Source organism: Cyprinodon variegatus, unplaced genomic scaffold (assembly GCF_000732505.1).
Source record: "Cyprinodon variegatus isolate N-32 unplaced genomic scaffold, C_variegatus-1.0 Scaffold373, whole genome shotgun sequence".
Classification (NCBI taxonomy): domain Eukaryota; kingdom Metazoa; phylum Chordata; class Actinopteri; order Cyprinodontiformes; family Cyprinodontidae; genus Cyprinodon; species Cyprinodon variegatus.
The window spans coordinates 745,342-754,175 of record NW_015150826.1 but is presented as its reverse complement, the minus strand read 5'-3'; the positions used below and the strand labels follow the sequence as shown (position 1 = coordinate 754,175).

The following is an 8,834-nucleotide window of genomic DNA, read 5'->3' as shown; positions in this document are numbered from 1 at the left end:
AATGAGTTCAATACAATTTGTTTTTGTTTTTTTCTATATAAATCAAACAATTTAGAAAAACAAATACAGACAGCAAGTAAAATCAGTTATTAAATAACTTAAAAGCAAAGCAAAATAAAGTAAACATCTTAAAAACAACTAACAAGTAATCTAAGAGACACTGTAAACATAACTGGCAACTGACAAACATAACTGACAACCGTTTCTAACAAAGTGGTAAACATAACTGACAACTGACAACATAAATTACTAACATTTAATGTAATATAATTACCTGTAATGAATGGTAGAGAAAAACAAATACTCTGGTTAACCTCCCCTCTGGTTCACCAACAGTTGTAATGCAATAAAAAGTCCAGTAATCCCTCGTATACCCAACTCCAACACTACAAAGAAGATAGCCAGACCGGAGCATTCATTGGGGGCCGAACAGGTTCTGTAAAATTGTCAGCTGTTCCCCAGTATTTATAGGCCAACCAGTAGGGGGCGCCAAAAACCACTCATCACAAATATATTAGCCACATTTTTCAGTGCTTAGTCCTGGCTATTTCAAAGACATTCTGTAGCTTTGGACTCAGCTTGGAGTTAGGTTTAGGTCTGAGGTTAGATATATGTTGGTAATGGATGTGTTAAGTGGTTGGAACGTCACAATCCCCAACTGGGTTGAACGCCATATTGAGTCTTGGTCCACTTCCTGTCACAAGTCATGTCTTCGTTCTGCAGCTCCTGCTATTCATGGATGTGTTTGTGTGGTCTGGGTTAGACCACACAAATGAATGCATCATGAATACAAGCCATAGAAATGAATAACTTTAAAACGTGCTCTGAATTAATTAGTAGTTGCAAAGCTGCTCCTTAGTAGTTCAAAAAAAAAAATAAATAAATAAATAAATGGTTCAGCTCAGGGGCAGTCCTCGCCAATTTGCTCAGCTTTTACAAGTTTCTTGTGTGAGATTTTACAGACTCCATGGGCTTTTCATTATTGGTTCTATGAGTCAGTTTTCCTATAGCATGCACTTTATGAGGCTATTGGACAAAAACAACAGAGAACAACGTGGGACCTTTCCTGCTAAGAGCTTCTATGACAACTCATTACAAACAAACCTAACAAAACAATGTTACAACATTTAGCTATTCTTCTAGACATATGGATATTTTTACAAATTTATTAAGTCATCAAAATCATCCGAAATATATTTTTTCCGTGTCTACTTTATAGGCTTGCTGTTAAAGGGGGAATTCTTCATAGCCGTATTTTATTTTGACAGGATGAAAGCGGAAGTTGCTGTGAGGTTTCCGATTCCAACATTCTTCGCTCCTGCGTCAGTTGTTCTGATCCTGGTCCGTATTAATATTGTTCGGAGGTTAAGACAGACAGCCGCATTCCAGTTTAAAGGCCTACAGCCACACGGTAACACAACGTAAACATATACTTGTAGATAGGACGTGCTTGTCTGTTTTTAGTTAATATGTTCATTTTTACTCCAACGTTAAGTTTTCTGAGGTAAACGATGTCTGCACAGCTAAACGCTAAGTATTCTAGCTACTTCGGGTCCGAACACTGCTCTAAACTCACGGTGTGTAATTAGTAAGTGCTATTGTACAACTCAGAACTTAAATCTCCCACGGGGTTGAAGTAGACCTATTCAAAACACAAACTAAGCTGGGCTACCTTTTTATAACCAACATCCACTGAAAGCATGTAACCCTCCAGATGTGATAGCTGTTTTAAGCACCGCCATGTCCCAGTTGTGAGATTTTCCTCCTCAGTAGTTTCCTCTTCCATAACAGGAAGTGTGTGGAGGAGCCGTGGGGCGCGTCCCTGTCTAATTGCTCTGAGTCTGAAGAAGGCAAAGTAAATCCTCGTTAACGACAACCGGCCCCACCCGTTGGACTAGTAGGCCTGGCATCCGGTGAAGCAAATGCTTCAAAATTAGATCGCTTTGTTCTGGGGTTTCGTTCAGTCCTCACATTGTATGTGTTATTTAAAGGAAAACTGGGGTTTCAAAGTCAAGTCTTGGAGATCTGATTACCATTTAGATATGTCACTGGACTATCAAACCTGATTCAAATGGCTAAATGACCTCCTCAATGTAAAGTCTGGTTATCTGAAGTCTTTCCCATGACCTGATTGTTTGATTCAAGTGTGCTGAAGCAATTGTGAGAACCATTTAAAAGGTAGAGGACAGTTGACTGTGAAAAGAGTCTGAAACCTGTGCCTCATAGGACCCGTTCTTTGAGTCATGCATTTGTTTTCACATTCATAGTCTTCCAGGCCTTAAGTTCACTTCCTGTTATCTGTTGTTTACAGAAGATGTTTCTACTTAAAAAAGTTGTAGGTGGCTTGGTTGACGTTGTCAGGTAAGAATTAATCCAGTTTGTCAACATGATGTCAATCTGAGCAGCGTTTGTGCCTCTGGCAGTCATTTCCATCTGATCCTCTCTTTGCAGCAACATCGATCCAAATCAGTTTGTGCCCTCAGATCCTGTAAGTGCTTGATTTGATCATCCATGTACATTGAAGATGCACACAGCAGTCCCATCCTGGGTGCTTCCCATTTGCTTCTTTTGCTAAGAATGTTTTTTTTTTTTTTTTGTTTGTTTTTCAGAGGTTCAGTCCAGTTTATTTATATAGCACCGATTAACAACACATGTCATTTTAAGGCACTTTACAGATCATACAGTCAAATTAATTAAAAGTTTTCTCTCTATGGAAAACCAGTTGATTGCATCGACTCATTGACTTGAATGCAATCCCTCCCAATAAGCATGCTTGTAGCAACAGTGGAGAGGAAAAACTCAATTTTAACAGGAAGCAACCTCCAGCAGAACCAGGCTCAGTGTGAGCGGCCATCTGCAGACTGGGACTCAAGGAGACAGAAGCAGACATAGAAATAGAAGCAGAGATACAAAAAGTCAACTCGCTCCGCAGGCGGACCCATACAGGAAACACACAGCCAGGCAGAAGAGCTCTTATCCAGCTCCCATTTCAGAGGATGAAGAGAGCACATCCAGCCAGTCACAGTCAGAGAAACAGGGCTACACTGAAAACCAGGCAGTTCTTGAACATCTAGAAACAAAGGTGCTGATGACAGCAGCAAAGCTGATATTTCTCTCCAGGATGGAGTCACGACCAAACGACCAAGGAGCAGACCAGATGAAGCTACTATGAGAAAAAAGCACAGAGAGCATAGTGTTAGAGAACAAATTCTGCACAGTGGGAGAATAGAGATAGAATGATGGAAAAAAGGTCCCTATGTCCTCCAGCAGTCTAAGCCTATAGCGGCATAACTATAGATAGCTTAGGAGAGCCTGAGCCTCTCTAACTGTAAGCTTTATCAAAAAGGAAAGGTTCAAGCCTAACCTCAGAAGTAGACGGGGTGTATTGAGCACTAGACAAGATTAAAGGAATTTATGTTTTTTTTTGGTCACCAAAACATGCATCAAAGATCTCAGTGTTGGCATGTTACCCGATGTGTTTTCCAGATTTTAAGTTTTGGTTGTGACGCATGTACTTAGGTCCAAGAAGGAATCAGATACTCCTGTAGTGGACCTCTTTTGTGGTTATCATCGGGGAATTAGGCTGACTACTGTAAAGTTTGTTAGAAATCGGAGACTGAGACACAGCACACTGCAAGGAACAAAGCTTCATTTTAATTTAGACACTTGCAAGTGGAGAGCTCACAGTTACACAGAATCTCTGTGAGCTCCTACTGGGGTGGCTCATTCCCCCTCTACATATAGATCACTTTCGCGCGTAAAAGGGGTTTTAAAACAATAAAAGAAACTCGCACAATACAATAGTTTCCACAGAACTGACCTCTTTAGGTGTTTCATAGTAGCTGTTTTACCATTAATTACTCTTGCTTGTTACTATTTAAACACCTATTTCATACTGACCGTTCCCAGCTTCTGCACAGATGTTTATCCTGTTAAAAAACTAAGTTTCTGCAAGGCCATCTTACACCCTTGTGACCTTCAACAAATATACTGCTTGCTTATAAAGAAAGATATAAGTTGAACTCACAATTTCAACTTCACACTACCTTCAGCCATGTTTCCATTTCTGTTGGTGTCTCTGTCCCGCAGCCTCCTCCACGCAGGCCTGTTTATGCAGAGCAGCATGAGAGTGATGAGGAGAAGCAGTTTCGCAGAGTGTTTAAGCAACTTGCAGGAGATGTGAGTCTCTCCTACTTCTTCTAGTGACCTCATGATTCAAGGTACCATCATGTTTTTCTTTTTTTTCTCATCTTGTCCTTTTTGTCTCCATCACCAAGGACATGGAGGTGAGCCCTAATGAGCTAATGAACATCCTGAACAAGATCATCACCAAGCGTAAGTCGTGTATATCCAGGACATGTTTAAGCTTATTTCCCTGTATCTCCTTAGTGTTCAGCCATTACCTAATGCTACGTTCAGACCGCAAGCAGCAGAGGCAGCAGAAGCAGCTGGTTTACATACAAAGTCAATGGTTGATGCGCAGCAAAAGGTCCCGCAGCACGTTTTGAGCAGCATAAGCACTTCAGAAACAGCAGCTGCAGGAGTTGTGCTGCTTGACGTGTCATCAACCAATCAGAGAAGCTGATCTGGGAGATGGGAGGGGAGACAGACACAGGACTGATGCAGATTGACATGACTCCCCCCCTGAAACAGTTTAATAACGCCTAAATTAACTTAAAATGTTAAAACCTGCCAGCTATATGTTAGATTTTATTAGTTTGGTCCCTGCAGTTTGGATTACGTATGTGAAAAAGGCCTTCCAGCTGCTGCAAACAGTAGCAGAAAACTGAGAAGAGGGGACCGGGACAGAGGCTGCCGTTCAATGGGATTCCCAGTGACAGCCCACTGCCGGTAAGTGGGGGTCTGTGCAGGTCCAATAGCGAAATAACATTTTAAGGCAGGATCATAATCTAGATGACCTGACTGCACAGATGAAGTTTTCAGGTGGACTTTCTCACTCAACATACTAAAACTACCTTTTACCCACTGGTCACAACAAATATAGCTGGCATTGTTACAGGCAAAGAAATGATAAGGTAACTCCACCCACCGCGCATCAGACCCACTTTTCCACTGTGCTGCCAGAGAAGCAAATACACTTAAGCTGGGCATCAGAACTAAATTTATACAAGCATAAAAAATTAAGCAGAATGTGCGTTTTTTGCTGCTTCTGCTGCATGCAACCTGAACCTTGTATCAGTCTTAGAATCATTTTCCTGTTTGTGTAACCAACTCTTAGATGGAGACCTGAAGACGGATGGTTTTTCCATAGAGTCCTGCAGAAGCATGGTGGCTGTCATGGATGTATCCTTTCTCTCTTCTCGTTGAAAGCAACTGAACTATGTACATTAGGGATGGAACGGTTTATGAAAACGAACCGTTCGGTTTGACCGTCTAGGTTCGGTTCGCATGTGTTGGGTTCGGTTCATGCGCTGTTCCTTTTTTATCATAGGCGAAGCGTTTACACTCCAGAGGTGGCGGAAGGAGGCAGAAGGTGGCGGTTCTGCGACCAAAGCCAACCACCAGTAGTAAACAAGAAGAAGAAGCGAAGCAGCGTAGCCGGGTGTAGCAGAAAAAAATCAGTTGTTGTAAAGAATTGTGTGGGTATGGCGAGCTGGAAGACGCGCCAGCAGCACTTTATAGGTCTGCTGTATGGGACCACTTTGCATTTAGAATGACCTACAATGACGGCGGAAAGAAAGTTGTGGATAAAAGTGCAACAGTGTGCAAGCATTGCTAACAGCAACACAACCAACATGTCAGCTTAGAGATTTTCCTAACAATCAACATATACCGAACCGAAAACAGTGACCACAAAACCGTGAACCGAACCGAATCGTGGATTTTGTGAACCGTTCCACCCCTAATGTACATAATGATTTTCATGGACCAATAAACTGTATTCAGGAAGGGTTGGGGTGATGGATGAGGTTGGAGCCATTCCTTAACACTCTTTTAGTCGGACAGCACTGGGAAACTAGGCTTCCATGAATTCAAACAGCTCTGGAACAACATAAAGAAGTGGCAGGTAGGTTCTGCTCGGCTTCATGTTAATCATACAGTGAATAAAAACAAAGTTGTCAGGAATATTGACGTTATTAGCTGATTTGACTAAACGCTGGGTTAAACTTTCTCTTGATTCATATCGACTGATCTTTGCATGCGCCACAACCCAAACAGGAAATGTCTGAGTGTATCTTAGGTTAAAGCAGTCACTTCTTTCTAGAACTGCTAGAAAGTTTTTGCTTGTTTTTTTCTCCTCTTTCTAGGTAGCGAACCAGGAAACTGACTCAACTGCTCTTTTTCCTGTTTAGGGTGTGTATAAGAGCTATGACACAGACGGCTCAGGTGTGATAGGTGCGGATGAGCTGCCCAACGCCTTCAGAGCTGCTGGTGAGGAACTGCTTTCTCATATAGACACAGTTCAAACATTTCCTGTTTGTGATTTGATTTGGTTGAGATACTTATACTGTTAGTTTGTTTATGTGTTGAAATATAATAGAAAAACAACATGAATAACTGTATTTTTCTTTAGATACAGAAAAATAGGAATTTATTTTAACCACCCTCTGCTTTTATTTGGGGTCCTGTCATAAACTTCTCTTTTATAAGGATTATATGAGATAACCTAGAAAAGCACTCCGACCCCAAAAATCCCACATCCTCCGTAACCGCTCTGTTAAAAACCGCCTGTGCAAAGCAAAGTCTACAGAAAGAAATAGCTTGACACTGTATTTTGACTGTGAAGGAGAGAGAATATGTACGTGGACGATGATGTGCGGAGCAGTAGTGGTGGATGTGGAAAAGTTCTCATTGGTTAACATGATGGCACAATGTACGTGAGTGGGACATAGCGGTAACGGAGGATGTGGATTCTGGTGGTGAGTGCACAGACCTCTGCCAAACAGCACATTTTCCCCCATATTGTGACATAAAGCTATAGTTAAAACTCCCCATGATTTGGATCATTTTTACATTTTAATTGTTCTTTGATAAGAACAACTTTGTTCAAAGCTGTCCATAATCTTTAAAGTTATCTTATACACACAAGCTAAAAGATTACCTCCGCTAAGGAGGTTATAGAGTCATTCAGAATTGTAATAATGGAAACGCGGCACATCAACCCCACCTTAAAACATGGTGGTGGTAGCATGAAGCTGTGGGGTCAGGGTGTGGTATGGGTGTCAAACTGGTCCCTAGCAGCTGTTTGAAGATGAAGACTGTCTCAAATAAACCATGAAGGCAGGCAACTGATTTTTAACAGTAGAAACACTGAACTGTTTCCTTAGATGTTGCCCTTGAATGAAAAATCCCAGTAAGGCCCCGAGGTTTGATCAGCTTAATCGGAACAAAAGTGGGAACGTAAGAATTTGTTTGGTTTTCCTTTTAGAATGAATTTCTGGGCAGTATCAGAGTAGTGTCAGTGGACCCAGATGCAGGGGCAGATAGGCTGAGGTGATTTCTTTCAGTTTTATTGGTGAAACGGTAAACAAAGGCTGGTATCCAAAAAAAAAATAACGAACCAGAACCATGGAGACATCAGGGGAAACCAAACACGAGGAGCCAGGGAGAGACGAGGTACGAAGGCAACAGCAATGAGAGACCAGCGACGACAAGACCAGCAACAACAAGGAACAAACAAGGAGTGACAGCAGAGGGAGAGTATATATAGCCGACTGAGACAAAGGCAGGGCTAAAAAGCTCAGTTAGCCGCCGACTGGAACAACCTCGGAGGGGGAAGGGAGCGCTGGCCAAGGGCTCTTGGAGATTAACTTTCCCCGAGCTTCAAATCTGAGACTATTTCATTTGCGTGCTCTGGACGTCACAGACCTCGCTCAGGGGTCTCTGGACGGCACAGAGCTCGCTAAGGGGTCTCTGGACGGCACAGAGCTCGCTAATGGGTCTCTGGACTTGGCCCTTTAAAGGGCTTGGGATCTGGCCCGCTAAAGGGCTCTGGCTCGGGAAGTGCTGGCTGGTGGGGAGCTGATGGAGGTGGTAGGAAGGGAAATAGATCTTCCCTTTGCCCATAAAAGAAGTCCCATAACTGAGACTCCTATATAGCGGGAGCTCTGACTGCATCAGGTGTCATCATGGGTACAGATCTAAAACCTCTAACTCGTGAACCTAGCTGCTGGTCATGGAGGTGACGACCTAAGCCATAGGGGAAACTGACCTGGTTAAGAGGGGAACTGAAACTGGCGTCAGGCTGACCCACCGGAGAGGAAGTGGAGGTGTCAGGCTGACCAACAGCTAGTGATGGTGGAGGAACCGGGTCGGAGGCGATTGACAACAGAGTGGGAAGGTGATGGAATGATGGTTCGGGTGGTGCAGGTCTGTTGAAGAGTTGGGCGCTGGCTGTTAAATGGTTCCACTCCAACTCTTCGAACAGTTCAGATAACACTGGGGGAGAAATGAATGTGGATTTAGAGAGGAGAATCTGCTCAATTTGGGCAGCCGCACTTAACCTCTCCCAAGGCGGGCTCAGATTGGCAATAGAGTCCAGAGTATTTAAAGCTACAGTGTGTAATAATTTCAGGGATATACAGTCAGAAATGTAATATATTATGCATAACTATGTTATTTATTATCATCTACGAGCTCAGCCTCTTAACCTTAATATTTGCGTTGCCTTAGAATTCATTATTTATAATTACGTAAGGGCGGGTCTCGCAGCCATGGAGGCAGACATCTTTGCGCTACGGCAGCACAGAGCCAACAAACTAGCGATTGCGAGATCGCCCATTACGCTCGAAAGTAACTACGGCAAGTTGAGAGAGATGAACTGAGACGGTACTGGCAGTATTATGCCTGAGAAGCGTCTGTAAAATTATCTA

General features: G+C 42.8%; 1 protein-coding gene across 1 annotated transcript in view; it reads left to right on the top strand.

The window, feature by feature from the left end:
- The first annotated feature begins 1,278 nt into the window (after positions 1–1,278).
- Positions 1,279–8,834, top strand: part of LOC107092282 (calpain small subunit 1-like) — a 12,599-nt gene continuing 5,043 nt past the window's right edge. The window contains exons 1-8 of the mRNA XM_015386652.1: positions 1,279–1,411; positions 2,312–2,361; positions 2,452–2,488; positions 4,090–4,179; positions 4,278–4,335; positions 5,240–5,304; positions 5,960–6,028; positions 6,315–6,393. Coding sequence (XP_015242138.1) covers positions 2,315–2,361; positions 2,452–2,488; positions 4,090–4,179; positions 4,278–4,335; positions 5,240–5,304; positions 5,960–6,028; positions 6,315–6,393 — 445 coding nt within the window. The 5' untranslated portion in view covers positions 1,279–1,411; positions 2,312–2,314. The remainder of the gene's footprint in view (positions 1,412–2,311; positions 2,362–2,451; positions 2,489–4,089; positions 4,180–4,277; positions 4,336–5,239; positions 5,305–5,959; positions 6,029–6,314; positions 6,394–8,834) is intronic.